Source organism: Zerene cesonia, chromosome 13 (genome assembly GCF_012273895.1).
Source record: "Zerene cesonia ecotype Mississippi chromosome 13, Zerene_cesonia_1.1, whole genome shotgun sequence".
Classification (NCBI taxonomy): Eukaryota; Metazoa; Arthropoda; class Insecta; order Lepidoptera; family Pieridae; genus Zerene; species Zerene cesonia.
In genome coordinates, this window is record NC_052114.1 from 5,998,007 (window position 1) to 6,016,846 (window position 18,840).

Consider the following 18,840-nt stretch of genomic DNA (forward strand, 5'->3'; position numbering starts at 1 on the left):
TTTATCATTGAACTCTCTAAATCTTGTATTGTTTGTTGGTTGTTGTTCGAATGTAAAAATTGTTTGTTTGTCATTTATTTGTTGATATTTCATTAAATAACATTTTTTCCTAAATTAATAATTATCAATTAATGTAACCTATGAAAATAAAGATATCTAGTTACTATAAGTTTCCAGTAAAACGAGGTGGGAGCTGGCAACACTGCGAAACGGAACGGAATGGAATGCCACGTGCGGAACGGACTGGGAGTAATTGGTTTATAGTCTGTGGTGGGGTCTGTGGACTAAATACAGAATGTATTCGTAGATGATCTGTAGCATCTGATTTTTTTTTACTTTTCATTAGTACAGTAGTGTACACTTGGGTCTTGGACTAATATTTTAGTACACTGTATGTAGTTGTAGTAATTGAATTATCAATTATCAAAATCAAATATCAATGAAATACAGTCATTAGTCTACCGGGCAGAAGAATATTATACATACTATTATTCTCACTCTCGCTCTGGCACTTGAAACCGGCATCGCTTTACCCGCGCGTCTTCGCGCAGCATCAATAATTTGTGTGAAGTGCTTCGGTGCGGAATTCTAGTTTAAATGAAGAACCATGTCCTACTATCATGCGTTTGATATAGCTCTACCCAGATAGAGTGATTTTGCGAACGCCTGCTGGATAGCTGTCACCTAGCACTTGACGGCATTGCACTTGGGAGTCGGATATTGGAAGCGGCCATCTTGTGTTTTAAGGAATATGGCGGTTAGTCACATTGGTTTATCTGAAAAAGTTTTTTAATTGGGAGTGTTACTAGAAGGTCCGAAGTGTATATTTTTTCATGATTGACATGATATATTAAAAATGCGGCTTTTTGTATAAAGATAGTTTGAACACGTTTACGTATAATATAGGTTTTAGGTAGGCGTCAGACTCGGAACTTGCAATCTCGAGCCGCCTTTAAATTTATTGATTTTAATTAAGGAATTAAAGTTTCTCCAATATGATGATGTATACGGTAAGGCTTTATTATCTTGCTTTGATATCACACTTTAATTTTAAATTAACTTATTTCATAATTAAATCCATATTCATAACCTAAAATATAATTTGCACTGACTCTGTTGCTAAGAAATATTTCATAACATTTTCAAAGTTAAATATTTTTATTTTGTTTTATGTAGGAACGGTTAATTCAGGCAAGACAAAATGATATGTTATTTATTTTAGCTTTCTCAAACAATCTTTGATTTTTATACAATCGAAGAGACAAATATAATTAATAAACGATATTTTTACTTTATAAACTTTAAACCCATATTGGGAACCCCTATTGGGTTCGAAATATGTATGTTGCAGACAAGTGCTTATATCGGCCATTTATTTGATAGATCTTAGTTGGCTGGCATCCGCCAACTATATGCATGTTTAATATATGTAAATAGCTTTGATAATTTTATTTCGGACTGAAATGTATCTAAGATTCATGCATCTGACCTCTTTATCTGACCTATCTTATGGTATTGTCACATTTTTGAGTTTGAATTAAATCTGTTTATTTAAAATAGGTAAAGTCCTATCCGTTCCTACTAATGTTATAAATGCGAAAGTTTTTAAGGATGTGTGTGTGTGTGTGTTACTCTTTGCGGGATACGGACTTACACAGTTCAAACCACAGGGCGCAGCTAGTAGAGACTAAAGGCATCAGTGTCTGACTAATCAATTACATCCCAATCTTCACTTATACATATACCATAATTCTAGCCATTTTGTAATGTATTGCAGCAAGTAACTTGTGTACTTACATACTTAAATATTATTTTTAGGTAGGAGTTAGCTGGCTATTGAAAGAAATATTTTCTTTTGATGTGCTCTTTCTTACATGTTCAATCATTTAATTTACAATTTAGAGATCTAAAAACTAACAAGGATTCCTATACTTAATTACTGATCATAGCATTGTGTAAAGAGTGAATTTTTGAAACTACTATGTGCTCTTAAAATGATATTAATGTCACTTGTAGTATGAATACCAGTAGTAGTAAAGGATTTAAAGTATAGGTTTGGATTACTCAGAACTGTAACTCTTTATAATCTACCTCTGTCACTCCTGTGTATGTAAACAGATTGTGCTTGCACTGAAGCATTCGCTGCCATCTCATTGGATTGAAAATATTGAACCTGTAATAATCATTTTTTATATGCATTAGGTTATAATATATAATACACCTATAGACATATAACAGCTTTAAAATCAGAAGTGGCCTTTACGTAATTTCTTTTAATACACATTCTCTCCATTTAACAACTTTCTTGTCCCTTGTATTATACACAGTATTTCACTTTCAGGTTTATTTTAAGTTTACTCAATATAAAAGTGTTTTGAATACTGTAAATGACTTCTAGGGTCATTGTACGAATTTCATTCTGTGAAATGACTAGTTCTTTTATTGGTTTTAATATAATTTATCACATTTTCTTTATTATAGGGAACTAGTACTGAGCAGGACACTCGCTTCAGTGACAAGGAGAAGAAACTAATGAAGCAAATGAAGTTTGGTGATTGTTTAACACAACAGGTAATAAGAGTGCTTGCAATTTGAATACCCTTTAATATTAAATATCTATACTAAGCAAATATTAAAAATACTTATTTTAAATTTATGCAGGTGGATATGTCCAAGGTGAAGCTGGATGTTTTGAAGCCATGGATCACTCAAAGAATCACCGAAATACTGAAGATGGAAGATGATGTCGTTATTGAATATGTCAACAATCAATTGGAAGAAAAGGTGACTTAATATTTGTATTTATACTTTATATCGAAAAGTAATGTATGTAATCATTGCAGTTTCTTTGCAAAATTGATGTTCATGAAATGTGCGGGAAGAGCTGTTGAGAATAAAAAGAAACTGCAATTGAAGTATTTTTTCAATTGTATATATTGATTGCGTATGGCTATTTTTATGGTCGCCGGTTAGCGTGCCGCCGCCAGCCAGCAGCCCTCGCCGCCCGCTGCCGCCGCGCGCCACTTCATCCTTGCGGAGGCCATTAGCATTTCCAATCGGTATTTACGGGGAAATTTAGTACTTAATGCTAACTCAGTTAATACTTTATCCGACATAAATGTTCGCCTCACAAGGAACAAGTCTAAATGTGTATGTCATATGCTCAAGGCCTTCAGAGAAAGACATGACTCGTGGTATGGAAGTATCCCCGTTAGGCTTTGCGGTCAGCATAATGTGGTTGTGTTCGCAAAACCCTTACAGATGCGAAGAACAGAAGAAAGAAGCGTAAGCAGTCTGCGTGCGTCGATGCTGTTCTGCGTTCCGGTCAGCGTGCAGCGATCGTGACATCGCGTTTCGAGTTCACATCGCGGCGTCTTCATGCTGTCTTCTCCTCGCTGCTCAAGCCATCTCAACATCACAAATAACATTTTTTATGATGTATATAATGTTTCAAGCTTCCCTGCCCGAGTCATTTCGTTTTGCTCGTGAAACAACATTTCCTAAAAGAATGCACTCTGATCGCCTTCCTGAATTTCCAAAATATGTAAAGACAACAACAAGAACATACAATACAATGAGATCTTGAAAGAGGCTGTTAAGGGCAACCATTAGGAATTTTGGAATGTTCTGATGTGTGGATTATTAATGATGTTTTTTTTTCTTTCCCGATCTGTCTCCTCACCCCAGTTTCCTTGCCCCAAGAAGATGCAGATCAATTTAACGGGATTTCTCAATGGCAAGAATGCAAGGCTGTTTATGGGGGAATTGTGGGAGTTGCTGCTGAGCGCCCAGGCCAGTGAAAATGGAATACCTGAATCATTCACTCAACAGAAGAAAGAAGAAATAAAAAAGAGGATGGTTAGTATTGAATGCTGATATGATTGTTCTTTTCTTTTTCATGAAATTATAGCTATACTATAGTATATACTAGCTGCGCCCCGCGGTTCGTATTCCGTAGGAATATCGGGATAAAAAGTTGCCTATATGTTATTCCAGTTGCCCACCTGTCTGTACCAAATTTCATTGCAATCGATTCAGTAGTTTTTGCGTGAAAGAGCAACAAACACACACATCCTTGTAAAGCATTTGTAGTATTAGTGGGATAGGATTTTCAACCAAATGAAAAAAAAGGAGGAGGTTATCAATTCAACTTAACTTAAATGTTGTTGCACTTAATAAGTTTTTATTGGTTTAACAGGTTTTTATTATTTTTTTTCTTATTTGAAAGCTGGTGCCTTCCATGTCAACCCATTAAAATTTGGTCTAGATCTGACAATTTGAAGGCGCTTTAGTTTTTCGTCGTAAATTATTATTAAAAGAGAGTTAATCTTTAACAGGAAGAACAGCAAAAGGACAAGGAGAAGGACAGAGACAGACGTCGCTCGCGATCTCGCTCTCGCTCGAGGCGGTCGCGCGACCGGCGTCGCTCCAGATCCAGATCGCGAGATCGATCTAACGATAGGAAGTGAGTGCTTATCTTTGTACTGATACTTAAGTATTTTATACATTTTTTTTTGTTACTGACTAAGGCAATCTTACGGCTATCGTACGTAAATAAATGACACAAAATTATATTTGCATGAAAATAACAATAAAATTATATTATTGTGTATGTTTTAATTATTACATTTAGTTTTAATACAAGTCCCTGAAATTTTATAGATCTGTTTGATTTGTGGTATGAAATAAAGAACTATGAAATGTTGGCAATTTATATATTCTGATATTAAATATACTGGAACCCTTCTGAACATTTTCTTTTGCATAGTTTTTCACACGACGTGCTTAACTTACGACAGATGTGTAGGTGTTATACGGTATCTTAATCACATACAGTGCTGCTTTTAAATTTATTTAAATTATTTTAATTATTCCATTTAGATTCAATAGTTATCTTATTTATTTTTATTGAAAAGGTATCGCAGTGGCGGCAGCCCTCGTCGAGGCCGGCGTAGGTCACGAGACCGCAGCCAGCCGAAGCCGTCGCATGTCGATGAAATTAAACTACCAGAACCAAAAGGTAATATATTTTACATACATTCTAAATTTTACTAAAATATCTATTTTCAAGTTATAATGAGGTCAGACAACTGTCCTGTGGATATTAAGCAACAACATTCCATTTTATGTCCAAATTAAGTCCTACGATCTAAAGATCTCATAATATTAATATGAGTTTTTTAAAAGCATATGAGTTTGACACACTAAGACATTTTAATTTGGCATTTTTGTCATATACATATATATTCCTAATCTCATAAATTGCCCATTATTTATAATTCTCGTAAGTTATTATAAAATTATCTCTTTAATTTTTTTTTAATATTTTTATTAGAAAACGGAAAATCCCCAGAGAAGAAAGAAGAAGTTGAAGTTAAAGAAGAGAATCACGTGGAGCAGAACAATCATATAAATGATGCCGTGACAGAGGAGCCAGTCCCAGAGAATCCAGATGCTGAAGAAAAGAAGGAACCTGTCAAGTCAAGATCTGCATCGCCAGCTCAGTAAGTACATACGCAAATAACTAACTAAAAAATGGGTCAATGAAATTGGTCAAACCAAGTTACTATTTTAAACAAGTTGCGAAGGGGCCTTGTGTAGACCTAGAGGCAATCAGAGATCATACAAAGTGATAAATATGTACAAGTTCTAAATCTTACATTAAAATTTCGAATTAAGGCCATATTATACTTAGGAATCTAGTGAAATTTTAATCCTCCCATGAAGTCAAATGGTAAACACATGTTCTATGCTAATTAACTATGACTAATTTTTTGTTTCATTTATCAATGAAAAAAAATTAAATAAAAAAATATTTGACTTAATAAATGGAGTGACAATTGTAAAAATACGTAATAAAACGGATGTATTATTTTCTTTTTTTTTAATTTTTTGTTGCAATACAGGTCTGTAGCCGAAAAGGAGAATGAAGAAAAGCCAGCCGAGAAGAAAAATCGTTCCGACAGCGAACGCCGTTCATCGTCAGCGTCTTCACGTGAGTAATTTTTTTAATATTTTATTAAATTCCAGTACTTGTGCTATTAGACAAGTCAGTATGGATTGAAACAAATAAATATTCAAAAATGGTATTGAAAAATAATGCATTTATTGCTTTGGTTTAGTGTTACTAATAAAGTATGATTTATTGTGTGATTCAACTAAGAAAAGGATTGTCGACTCAGCACCATTTTGTAACCTTAAACAGGTGTTAATTCAAAATAATGAATTGTCTAAGTTAAGCAATAATGCTTGTATTTAACGAAGTTAAATATCACTACATTGTATAAAACAAAATTTTCCTTCTCTGTCCCTTATATTGTTAAAAAACTTTAAAACTACGCAACAGATTTTGATGGGATTTTTTTTTAATAGATAGAGTGATTCAATAGGAAGGTTTATATGTATAATAACATCTATTAAACAACTCCGATTAACACGGGCGAATCCGCGGGCAAAAGTTAGTTATATTATAAACGGTAGCAAATCTTCAAGAGCAATGAGGCTTTTTTTAGGCCTAAATAAATTGGTCTAGGAGTCAGATAAAATGAAATATAGTTATATAATCTAAAATGGCTTAGGGTTGCTAATTTAATCGTATTTTTCTTTTGATATAACGTAACGATCTCATAATGGAACTATAAATATAATCGGCGCTCCTATTCTTAGTCAGATCTTAGTGTAATTATCAAACATCTTTCAAGTCCATCTCAAATTTCATAATAATCAGTATGGTTAATGGATTTCATATTATTCAGGTGGAAGTATTAAGAAGCCAGCGTCGCACAAGAAGCGTCACTATCGCTCCAACAGAGACTCTTCTACTAGTGTGAGTCCGCGCCGTAGCTCTCGTAGAGAAAGGTAAACTTTCTTATTTATTTGCATATAAATCCCTTTTGCGCAGTCAGTTATTGTGCAGCAGTTACAACGAAAATATAATTACATAATAAATATACATAAACAACCTTATCCTTCTTTATGGTATTTTCATATACCTAATCCATTTAAGTGAAGGAAAGAAAATTTGTGCTCGATTTCCAAGTCATGTCTAACATATAGTAATAAATTATTCCTGTGTTTTATTGTTATAAAATTTTTAAATTGTATTGGAATCATTACCAACGACGTGGAAAATGTGTTAATTTGATTATATTTGTAGGAGTAAGTCTCGTCATCGCAGCAGCCGCAGGCGATCCATCGAGCGGCGTGAGCGAGACCGCGAGCGTGAAAGAGAAAGGGAGAGGGAAAGAGAGAGAGAGCGCAGGCGGCGGGAGCGAGAGAGAAGAGAAAGGTTTTTATTTTACATTTAGTTATTATTATTATTACTAGCGAACATCTTTCCATACTGGTGCTCGTGCTTTTTAATTGTTAAATTTTACATCCCATTCATATTATTGAAACCTTGTCATTTAAAAATGTTGTATGGGCGCCAGTTTTTATTAAAATATATATTTTGTTAAATATTATAAAAATTTACCCATTTAATATTTTTAGCTTTTTAATTTTGTTTTTCTCTCATAGAGTATTATTTTATTTATAGACCTCTCGATTAAAGTTAGTTTAAGTGTTAAAAATTGGTAGATGAGATAACGTAAAACGGATTCAGGTCACGCGAACGTCGACGATCGCTTGAAAGACGTAGAAGGTCCCGTTCACGCTCTCGACGACGTTCTAGAGACAGGTAATAATTATTTCCTTCTTTTTTTCATCTTCTTTCCTTGCAATCCTTTTATATTGTGTTCATATCATTCATTATTATGTTTTTTTTTAATTCTTTGCACTTGGTGGAACGTACCATCAATTTTTATTTATATTAGAGGAAAGTATATTAAAACAAAATTATTTAATATTGAATTAAAGGATTAAATATAAAAGACACAATAACAATTATTTCTTAGATATTTCTATTTAAAATACATATATACTTATTTTCTATATTGAAATCATTAAAATCATAATAATTTAAATTGACAATGCAATATGGTAATTTTAAGTTGCTGATACAATGTTGTTTAATAATCCAAAAGAGCATTGTTAAACTAATACCACTTTTTTATCGTCCATTATGAAACATGACATTTCTATATTAAAAATATTGTAAAAACTGTATATAAACAACATTTTTATAATAACAGAGGATACCCACGTACCATTATTGAGCAGAACTGACAGTCTTTTTTTACATTGGTTCAACAACTTCAACAACTTCTGGATAAGTTTCGTTTAGCATATATGCCTGTTAAAATGACAAATGTATATATATAATAGAAAATGGTGTTAGTTACACTATTTATAGCTCAAGAACGGATTGACCGAATTGGATGAAAATTTGTGCAGAAGGGGGAGGGACATAAGATATAAAAAAAAACATTTTTATTCCTGAAATCCTACGGGAACGGGAACATGCTAGGTCCGGATCTAATTTTCCTGCGAATACCCGGGCAATGCCGCGGGCGGAAACTAGTATATTATGAACATAAAACCTATCATCATCATCATTATCACCACCGGAATCAAATCGGCTATCTAGGTCTTCAATAGACATGTAGCTTTTCATTATTGATTCTCAGTAAACCTAACAAAGAATAGTAATATATATTGAACTTACTATAAAAATAACACTAAAGTTCTTTACCCACTTACTTGCCTCCTGGTGGTAGACACGAGAGATTACACAGCACTTGTATTAATTTCATGCCAAAAGAAAAATATGTACTTATTCCGCCTAAGTGTAACAATTTTAATAGCATTATTTATTAAGATCCGGATATTTGTACATTTTTAGGTAAAATATGTTCAATTATTTTTTCCCGAGAGTCGTATAGTGACAGCTTAGATTTTCCAGAAAACTTGTTTGTATATCAGCGTAAAGTTTTTCTTTCACATCGGTTATATGAAATCATTTGATCTTGAAGATAAACCCCTGACATATTCTCATTATAACGCAGTATAGTCAAGGGCTTCAATGCTGTAAGACCCTGTTTACTGTTCACTTCTTGCATCCCATCAGGGAACTCTGTCGATATATATTTTCTTTCCATTTACCAATATGGACCCCATTTCTATACCGCGAGATGTTCTCGCTTTTTTTTCAGTTACAAATCGTGGATTACCCTTACGATTTTTGTTCTGAATGCTTGTACAATAAGTTAGTCGACTCAACAGTTTATTTGCTAAATTATATGAATTATAAAGATTATCCATATAGATTGAATGGCCAACGTCCAATTTATTATCCAATAATTTTTTAACAATTTTATCTATGTGGAGCTTTCCAGCTGTTTCATCTTCTGTGCCGGTATAAACATGGAAATTTTAAATCAAGCTATCTGGTTCGGCCAGAAAGTATAGTTTGATGTCATATTTGTGGCGTTTTTCTTTTATATACTGTCTAAAAAATATCCGGCCACGCCACATAATCATGGACTCGCCTAAAAATAGGTTCTTACCTGGATGAGATATATTGTCGATTGTATTATTGAAATTGTCAACTATTTTTTGACATTTTTTTAGACGCCTAGCAATGACGTCATCCGGGAGTGTAAAATGTAAAGAGCGTAAAGTAATAAAAAAATCTGTTTCGTGACATGTATTTTGGGAAGCATGATTTATATAACCAGTGAACCTTCCAATAATCTGTCAATTGATTCATTTTTGCATTGCCCGTTTGTAACAGCAGTCTCAAAAATGTTTTGAGCTCTTCGATCGTCAACTTTTTCCATGTTGAAATACGTGCATGACGATGTTCACTAGAGTTTTTCATACGTGTGTGGTATTTCTTTGTGTACTCCACGATCTCAAATAGTCGCCATAAAAAAAGATAAAAATAATTATTGGTTGTGAAGGCGGCTCTACACAGCTCTGACTTCCGAATGAATGGTATTTCTTTCATTGACGAGGAAGAATTACTCTAGTTTGTTGTTGATCCTTTGGTGGCAGGTGGCAATATATTTAAGCTGACTACCACTTCGTAAAATCTCTTGATCTGCCTATTTGATAAAAAGGAGAAAAAAAAACAACGAACAGCATTTTATTTAACCGCTGCATGGTTTACAGGTCTCGCGACCGTCGCCGCTCTAGGTCGCGTCGCCGCTCGCGCTCTTTGCGCCGCTCCGGGCGTCGCTCTCGAGATAGACGCTCCAGGGACCGACGCTCTAGGGACAGACGCTCTAGGGATCGATCCAGGTGATGTAAAAAAAAAACTAGTTCATAAATTAGTGATTGGAACTTGTAAACTTATTTTTCTAATACGATTTTGAACAAATATTATTGTAACGATAAAGGGAAAATTATGTATGTATTGTACTTGACGTAAAAAACGGTGAAAGCAAAGTCCTCATTTGATATTTACTGGGCAATTTTCTATCAAAATGAAAAACTAATCTGTTTTTAATTTACAAAACAGGGACAGGAGATCGAGGGATCGCACTAAGGACAGAAGATCAAGAGATAGGAAGTCCCGTGACAGGAGATCTAGCGACCTTATTAAAGAGCGTCTAGAAAAATCTGTCTCAATACCGCGTAAAGGTAAGCTGTTTAAGACTAATCTAAGTTTAATATAATTCATTTATACATTATTTAAATTATTTTATTTATCAATTTTTTGTAATTGTTGCAGAAAATCTAGACAAACTTTGCCCTAAATCGATAGAACGGGTTTCTTTACCTCGAGAAGAAGCAAAGGTTCAAGTCTCTAGTTCAAGTCGAGAGTCGTCAGTTGCTAATGACAAATCTGCCTCCCAGGAAGATGTTTTGGCAAAATCTGCTCACATGTCTGATGAAGACGACTTTATTCCCATACCTACACTGAGAGAGTATTCAAAGAGCCTAAGTCGTACTCCTTCTCCATTTGTCAGGAGACATAGAACATCCAAGAAATCAGATAGGTCTGGGGATGAGGCGTCAGAAAAAGAGCAGGCCGAGCAAGAATCAAGGAAGCAAGATGTCGAAGAAATGAAGAAACCGAAACGGAAAGCTAAGCAATCGGAATCTGAAAGTGAAAGTAGTGAAGAAGTCCCTAAGACTAAAGGTAAGGCCAAACTCAAGCGTAAAGAGAAAGCTGCGTCAAAAAGATCAAAAAAATCCAAAAAAGAAAGTTCTTCAAGTGATAGTGACTCTGACGATTCTTCGTCAAGTGATTCAGAAGATGATAGGAAAAAGAAGAGTAAGAAGACATCCAAGAAAAAGTTGGCAAAGAAGTCTCGCAAGAAGAGGGCTCGTTCTTCGAGTTCCGATTCTAGTTCAGAAGAAGAGGTGAAACATAAGAGCTCTAAATCCAAACAAAAGAACATTCCAGAAGAGTCAGATAGTGATAAAAAAGTAAAGAAACGTAAAGATCTAAGTGTGGAGCGATCAAAATCTGATAAAGGAGATATTAAGCAGGGCAAGTCTAAGAAAAATGAAAACTCGGAAGACTCAAATGAAGATACTTCGGAAAGCGATGAAAAATCAAACAGAAAGAAGAATAAGCATGATTCTTCATCAGAAAAAGATGTAAGGCGTAAGAAATCAGATGCTGCCAAAGCTATTTCTCCTGAAATATCCAAATCGCGACGGGAAGATAAATCTGCAAAACCGAAGCAACCAGAGGAGATAAAATCCAAATCTCGTGATGATACTGAAAAGAAGGGCAAGAAACGTGAAAAGGAAGATTCATCATCCGATAGTGACCAAGTGGCTAAGAAAAAAGCAAGAAAGAAGGTATCTGAGTCAGAATCTGACTCTGAAAGTGATGAGCCCAAAAAATCCAAAAGGGCTAAAAAGCACAAGAAGCATTCAAAGAAACATAAGAAGCATAAGAAACATAAAAAGGCATCCAAAAAGAAGGATGATTCTTCTGAAAGTGAGGAGGTTGAAGAGGAAGATGAAGGAAAAGTCAACAATGAGGACTTGGAAAAAAAACTTCGCGAAAGAGCTCTTAAGTCTATGAAGAAACAAACCAGTGTTTCTGGATCCGACTAAATGAAGTTTTACCCAAGTTAAAATTTTTTGAGTATATGTTAATACTTACATATGTTGCGTACAAACAATTCATGAATTTATGCAACGTAATTTGTATTATCCATTTCATAGAAAAGGTATGAATTATACTTTAAATGTTTGTACCCACCTCACAAGTGTAGAAGTAATGTTCTGATTTACACTGTAAACGAGAAAATGGAAACATGTGTAATTTTTAAGATTGACTATTTCTTCGTTAGTAATAAAGTTTGCAAAATAGAATTGTTTCTTTTATTTTAAAGCTTTTTACAGCTTATTTCCGAATTTTATTAGACTAGTAGGTAGATAAAAAGAAACGCAAATGATTACCAATTTATTAAATCTTATAAGATCCTATAGGATCTATAGTCGGAGAAAAAAATAATAACAAATAAAAGAAGAGATAATGATAGAATTAAATTAATTTTATTCAACGTTTTCTTTGGTAAAACAACACATGTAATAAACACGCACCAAATTTTTAATTTTCGGATATTTTATATTTATTATATTTTATTTGACAAAAATAGTATATCCATATTCCACATAAAATAGTATTCTATAAAATATATTTGAACTCTCAAGATTGTACTTTCTATGAACATATTTGTCTAGCTTGGTTTATTTTACAAAGATCAACGTCTAGAGTAGCCTCTGTAACCAGTTACCAAGTTTGGTGTTACCCCACTGCTGTAAATATTTCCAAAACCGAGCTTTTTATTATAATATCCGTAACCGAGATGATTCGCCTCATTGTAATATGGGTTATTATAACCGTAATAGGAACTTAAGCCCCCATTTCCTCCATTCCCACCATACCCTCCATAGCCTCCGATATTATTAGAATATCCCCCGAAATTATCGCCTCTTTGAAAGCCGTAATCTTGTCCAATATAACTTGGGTTATTGATATCATACGGATACCCGTTTTCTCTCACGGGATTGTAACCTCCAGCTTTTGAATCATAATCATGTCCATTGCCTACTATACCATTCCCAGAAATTGTGTAGTCATAGCCACCTGGATAGCTTCCAGCCCAGTCGTAATATTGGCGGGAGTCTAAAACATAAAAACGTGTAAAAATGAGTCCATAAATTCTAATTTGCTAATATTCAAGAATAGGAGAAGTACTCACAGGAACTGCTCGCTGTTTTCAAATCTAGATTAGTAATGTCTTGAGTCTTTGAGGATTTTGTATCTATAGGTAGCGATGCGCATTTGCATACGGCAACCAGAGTGTAAAACATCAAAATTTCGTATTGATAAAATGTGTCCCGAGCCGCCATCTGTAAATTTCAAAATGTATATTTTTGGAAATTAGCTAATTAATTAATTGTCACAAATAAGACAGGAAAAATAAAGAACAGAAAGTAGTCCATCGTGAGGCGGGTTCCCGTCTTTAATGTGTACGAAACATTTTTGAAAGATATTTAATTTATCACAATTAAATATCTTAAACAGTTTCAAACATCAAAAATTGCAGAAAGATATTTAGTTAGTAAGATATTAAATGCATGCTCTTTCCTTATCAAATCCAGTGAAATTGATCGTTTATATTTGATTTGAAATACTGGCCATATTTACCACCGTCACAGTGGCGTAACTACAGGGTGGCAAGTCTGCATCCCATGAATTTGCACTGCACAGCCACAATGTTTATTTATTTATCTAATACTGGTTTTTGCCCGCTGCTTCGCACGCGTCAATTCGAGAGTAGTTTAATATATGTTATTATACATATAAACCTTCCACTTGAATCACTCTATATTAAAAAAAAACCATCAACATCCGTTACGTAGTTTCAAAGATTTAACCATACATATACCTATATACCTTATAGGGACAGAGAAAGCGACTTTGTTTTATACAATGTAGTGATGTGTCTATATTAAAAAACATACCAAGTTATTAATATTTTAGGTATATAGGTACTTTTTCGACATTATAGAAAACACTTTTTAAATGCTATTATATTTAGTATAGTACCTAAGTACGTAGCTGATTCTTAGGCAAGTTATTGTTTTCTTTAAGAGTTATAAAATTGTATGGTGACTCGTATTGAATACGGAAATTTGCGTTAAATAATTAAAAGATAACGTTGCGAACTAAAGTTCGTAGCTAATTACTTCGTGAAGGTGAGGCTGATTTGCTTGACCCTCAATGAACCAAGTAACATGACAATTCTAATGTATTCACAATGTAAAACATGTTTAAATGATCCAAATTGATTGTTAACTATTTCTGTATTAATATATTAAGGACATTACCTATTTACTTCAATTGACTGACGGAGTGATATTGTAGAAATGCAATTAGATTTGTGTTATTAAAGATTATTAGTGTTATTGTTTCAATATAATTTTAGAACTTTTATGTCACCTTTTCATTAAACTTTATTGAATTATTTTACGTTTAAGAAGCACTTTAATGTCACTTATTTATGTGTCAATTTTGCGACGGCTCGAATTAATCTTTAAAATATCAGTTTTTTATAGCAACAAAAAAAGCATTAAATTAGATTTCTGGAGTAAATTATTAACAATTATTATATACTCACATTAGTTTAGCTCTACTGTGAAGCACCGAATGATTACAACAATAGATGCGCTTTATGCGTTTGTGTATGTTGTTTCCGACTTTATAAACGTGGGAGTTCTGTCGTACAAATGAGAATACTGACTGAGGCTGTAATGAGACTGTTTGTAAGCAAATCGGCCTTCTGCAGATGCCATGACGCACAGCAATTTTAGCATAACACAATGTGTCGTTCAACACATAAACCTTAGATGGTACCTTTACCGGCAGCTAAGGTCACTGAAGAGCCTTTTATGAGTGTCTATTTTTATCGTTTATTAAATACTTCTGAACAATAGATATTTAATTATACTTGTATTTATGTATTACATATCTCTTCTATATATATATATATATATATATATATATATATATATATATATATAATACTCTTGTCGCAATGTTAGTTACTACACTCCTCCGAAAGGGCTGGATGGTCATGAAATTTTGTGTGCATATCGGCTAGGTCTGAGAATCGTCAACATCTATTTTCCATACCCCTAAACCATAAGGGTAAGGCAGAGCAGCTTTTGCCTGGTCACATAGTAGTATATGCTTATTCTCCAGTCCATTTCAATGAGTACTTTTTCATATTACCTAAACTATTCCCCTGCTCAACTAAGAAATTACATCTTTTACCTTCTTATAATTACAATGGATATTTTATGTACTTTTTTTAATTTCTTCAACCTCACCAATCAACATTGATTATCATTTCAGATCAACATTGATCAAATTTGATTGAATCTACAAATGTAGCACTAATGAGCAACGTTACATTTACTTGTTAATTTTTATATCAGAGGTAATTGAATACACAAAAAAAAAAAACTTAAATAGTGACGCCAAGGTTCGTTCTATCGCAATATTTTTGTAAAATATATATCCAGTGTCACTTTCACAATTAAATAATCATAAAATTGTTCCTGCGAACAAACAACTTTAAAAAATACCAACACAAATATACTAATACTTCTAAGTATACTAGTATCATGTCAAAAACCCTCCTGCTGGAATTGTCAGTTGAAAAAGGAACAAGTAATGCATACTGTTTATTTATTTTTAGATTTAAAACTACAGAAATTCGATTTTGCTTGAGGAACTTTATATAAATTTACTAGAAGAATGGCAGGTTTTAATAGGGAAATTATTACTCTTGCGTGTTATTCTCTCACGCTTCGTTGCGTAGACATATATGGACAAGGTTATTTATTTAGTTAGTCGAAACACTTTTGTAGAGATTAGTCTTTGAGAAACTGCTAAGTATTTTTTTTTTGTTTTAAACATATAACATACAGATAATATAACCATACAGACCGAATTTCTGTACAATGTAAAAAAAAGATGCTTATTTCCCAGTAAGGCGAATGAAAAAAGTGAAAAGACTGAGGTCTAAGGTCCAAGGTCTAAGGACTAAGGTCATACAAAAATCGTTGTTTGTGAACTACCTACACCTATATTTTTCCGAAGTTAGTATGTTAAGCATTTTTCTGGATGTTGGCAGCATTAGCTGATATCGACTCCCACATATAAAATTAAATTGTTTCATGTGCTCTTAAGAAGAGTATATATAGAAAAATGTTAAATCGTGGCGATCCTTATCAGGATAATATTATCACATGAATAAGTGTACAAAGTTTGAATTGAATCAGTAGGTCAAAATCGAGTCTAAAGAAGTTAAGTTTCACACAAATATATAGGTGAAACTATTAAAAGCGTTATTAATAAAAAAGGATGAGACCAATCAATGTAAAGGTATTTTATTTTATGATTTTAAAATATTAAGTTTCATAAGAGGGAAATAATTATTATCATAATAAATTAGAAAATAATTATAATTAAATAAATAATTAAGTTTTTTTTATTTATATTCACCCTTACGATAACATAGGCAAGCTGCCTATGGAAATGTGTTTATGGTAATTATTTGTTAAATTCTGTGTAATAATTTTATTTTCATTACTTATGATAACCGAACTATTTTGAAATTAATAGATAGTTTTTAACGTAGAGAATGCCTATGCCTATGCCTATGCCTATACCTTACTAGCCTCGCCTACTGATTTATAAGATACAAGATACGTAATGAAGATGCAATTAACTTGATGATAGACATGAACAAATGTCTTAAAGCGTTCAGAAGAAAACTGAAAGCAATGCTTATTTATTAGTGTTCCCTCCCTACATTAATATATTACTTACTTCTGAAACAAGGTTTTTCTTTAATAATTTCTTTGTTCTCATCTCTACAAATAATTAAACTGTAGTTAGTCTTCTAGTCTCTTTGCTGGATGGCTTTTGATGGAACTTTTTTGTTATAAACCCTCGGAAAAATATTGGCTATAATTATTTTTGGTTGGTGCTTAAAAAAGGAAAGCAGAATTTGAACAATTTGATATAAATTGTTAATACGCTTATGATGAATGTGTAGGTTAAGATGTGCGGAGAGAGTGTTAAGGAATATAAATTAAAATGAAAGTCTATATATTTTAATTATAAATTTACTTTACTCTATTTTTAGACTTAACAACAACTTTACATTATACATATAATGTGCCGTTAAAATTATACATAAAAGTTGAGTAATTCGTATATTTTATAAAATATCTTTCGATTTTCTATACATCAAATAAATTTTAAATATACATATTTTTTGTAATACAATTTTCAGTAATTTGGGCAAATGTAAAACAGCAGAAGTTACTCAACTTGAAAATTTCGAAACCGTCCAAGTATAAATCGGCCAGTTCCAAAATTTTTACCGCTTATCCCTTATTGAACTACTTACAATTAAAATATTCGAATTCTATTTATTTAATTTTTCGTATTTAATATAACTTTCTTTTCAGCTTTTTCGCCATTAAGAGCGCGTGCATGTACCGCAATTCGGCGTAGATTCTTCTTGGGAACTTTTATTTCGTTCATTAATAAGCTTTCGAGTTCTGGTAGAGACTTAATTTCTTTTAAGTCTGTTAAATTTACACTACGACCTCCACCAAATCTGCCCAAGAATCTATAGATGTCTCTATTAGCTTGGCACTGAGCGCAGTTGTAAGATACTGGTACTGCATTGGGGAAATTTTGTTGCGCTGTTTGCATATCAGTTGTGCTCCCTGGACAGCTTGGAACAAAAACTACTGGCAGAAACCCTATTATACCATAAGGTGAATAGTATTGATTCTGATTTGTCATCTGACCTTGAGAGATAGCTGTACTACTGCTGTTATTGCCTGGATTAAGAAGGTAGCATGGGCATGACCCTGGACTAGGGACGATTGGTAGTGGATATGGAATAACATAGATCGGGAATGGTGGCATGTATTGACCTCCCGGAGGATAAACTGGAGGTTGTACTCCTGTTCCAGAAGGTGCACCAATTGAATCACCACCTGCAAAAATTAAATTACATTATACATTATAACATAATAAGAATATCACACATTTTAATGTAACGTTTACCTTTATTTTTAATAATATATGGTTCTAGCAATGATTATCCAAAAATAACTACAGAACATTTATAGGACCAAACAATTAAGAATAAAAAGAATTGTAATGCCTTATATGCCTGTACATTCCCTTTAGGACGCTACAAAATGCTTGTAACAGTTTTTTAAAACTTTGTTGTTATTTTTGTTTTATTGCTTTTGAATATGACGAATTTTATAATGTCTGTCTTAATTGTTGATCAGTGGAGATTTTAAAAACAATTGATTTTTATTTCATTCAAATGAATAATTAATTATAACAAACCTGATTGGCCTGGAGTGCCTGGATAGCCTGGTTGTCCGGGTTGACCTGGATATCCAGGTTGTCCTGGTTGGCCGGGTTGCCCTGGCTGGCCTGGGTAGCCTGGTTGGCTAGGTTGTTCTGGTTTTCCAGGTTGTCCTGGTTGGTTGGGTCCTCCTTGTTGACCTGGTTGTGCTGGGTATCCTGGTTGTCCTGGTTGGCTTGGTTGACCTGGGTAGCCTGGTTGGCCTTGTTGTCCGGGTTGACCTGGTTGATTAGGACCTTCTTGTTGACCTGGTTGTGCTGGGTATCCTGGTTGTCCTGGTTGTCCGGGTTGACCTGGATAGCCTGGTTGGCCTGGTTGTCCGGGTTGACCTGGATAGCCGGGTTGGCCTGGTTGGCCTGGTTGTCCTGGCTGGCCTGGGTAGCCAGGTTGGCCAGGTTGTCCTGGTTGATTAGGTCCTCCTTGTTGACCTGGTTGAGCTGGGAATCCTGGTTGGCTAGGTTGTCCTGGTTGTCCTGGTTGTCCTGGTTGTCCTGGTTGGCCTGGGTAGCCCGGT

General features: G+C 33.7%; 3 protein-coding genes across 8 annotated transcripts in view; 1 reads left to right on the forward strand and 2 right to left on the reverse strand.

Annotated features, from left to right (window-relative positions):
* The first annotated feature begins 312 nt into the window (after positions 1 to 312).
* LOC119831148 (peptidyl-prolyl cis-trans isomerase G-like) lies at positions 313 to 12,219 on the forward strand. Of its 6 annotated transcripts, XM_038354413.1 has the most exons (15): positions 794 to 812; positions 907 to 1,010; positions 2,482 to 2,571; positions 2,662 to 2,784; positions 3,688 to 3,858; positions 4,338 to 4,465; positions 4,917 to 5,020; positions 5,336 to 5,504; positions 5,907 to 5,995; positions 6,756 to 6,858; positions 7,157 to 7,288; positions 7,604 to 7,678; positions 10,054 to 10,182; positions 10,403 to 10,524; positions 10,616 to 12,219. In XM_038354413.1, the coding sequence occupies exons 2-15, from the start codon at positions 996 to 998 to the stop codon at positions 11,956 to 11,958; spliced, it is 2,793 nt and encodes a 930-aa protein (XP_038210341.1). In that variant the 5' UTR covers positions 794 to 812; positions 907 to 995; the 3' UTR covers positions 11,959 to 12,219. The 6 variants fall into 6 exon arrangements, with proteins under 6 accessions (XP_038210342.1, XP_038210340.1, XP_038210343.1 ...); XM_038354414.1 differs by lacking the exons at positions 794 to 812; positions 907 to 1,010 and adding an exon at positions 313 to 757; XM_038354412.1 differs by having other exon boundaries at positions 792 to 1,010.
* Positions 12,220 to 12,383: 164 nt separating this feature from the next.
* Positions 12,384 to 14,708, reverse strand: LOC119831149 (heterogeneous nuclear ribonucleoproteins A1 homolog). The gene is made up of 3 exons (XM_038354419.1): positions 14,535 to 14,708; positions 13,113 to 13,263; positions 12,384 to 13,036 (listed from the first exon to the last, which is right to left on the reverse strand). The coding sequence occupies exons 2-3, from the start codon at positions 13,261 to 13,263 to the stop codon at positions 12,612 to 12,614; spliced, it is 576 nt and encodes a 191-aa protein (XP_038210347.1). The 5' UTR covers positions 14,535 to 14,708; the 3' UTR covers positions 12,384 to 12,611.
* A 2,330-nt stretch (positions 14,709 to 17,038) lies between these two features.
* LOC119831297 (collagen alpha-1(IV) chain-like) overlaps positions 17,039 to 18,840 on the reverse strand; it is a 2,832-nt gene continuing 1,030 nt past the window's right edge. Inside the window, exons 2-3 of the mRNA XM_038354598.1 lie at positions 18,305 to 18,826; positions 17,039 to 17,940 (exon numbers count right to left, since the gene is read on the reverse strand). Coding sequence (XP_038210526.1) covers positions 17,366 to 17,940; positions 18,305 to 18,826 — 1,097 coding nt within the window. The 3' untranslated portion in view covers positions 17,039 to 17,365. The remainder of the gene's footprint in view (positions 17,941 to 18,304; positions 18,827 to 18,840) is intronic.

Coding starts and splice junctions, on each gene's coding strand:
- LOC119831148 (XM_038354412.1), top strand. Junction 2,572..2,661: donor GTGATTGTTTAACACAACAG/GTAATAAGAGTG, acceptor AAATTTATGCAG/GTGGATATGTCCAAGGTGAA. Junction 4,466..4,916: donor GATCGATCTAACGATAGGAA/GTGAGTGCTTAT, acceptor TTTATTGAAAAG/GTATCGCAGTGGCGGCAGCC.
- LOC119831149 (XM_038354419.1), bottom strand. CDS start 13,263: ATGGCGGCTCGGGACACATTTTATCAATACGAAATTTTGATGTTTTAC. Junction 13,037..13,112: donor GAAAACAGCGAGCAGTTCCT/GTGAGTACTTCT, acceptor TTTATGTTTTAG/ACTCCCGCCAATATTACGAC.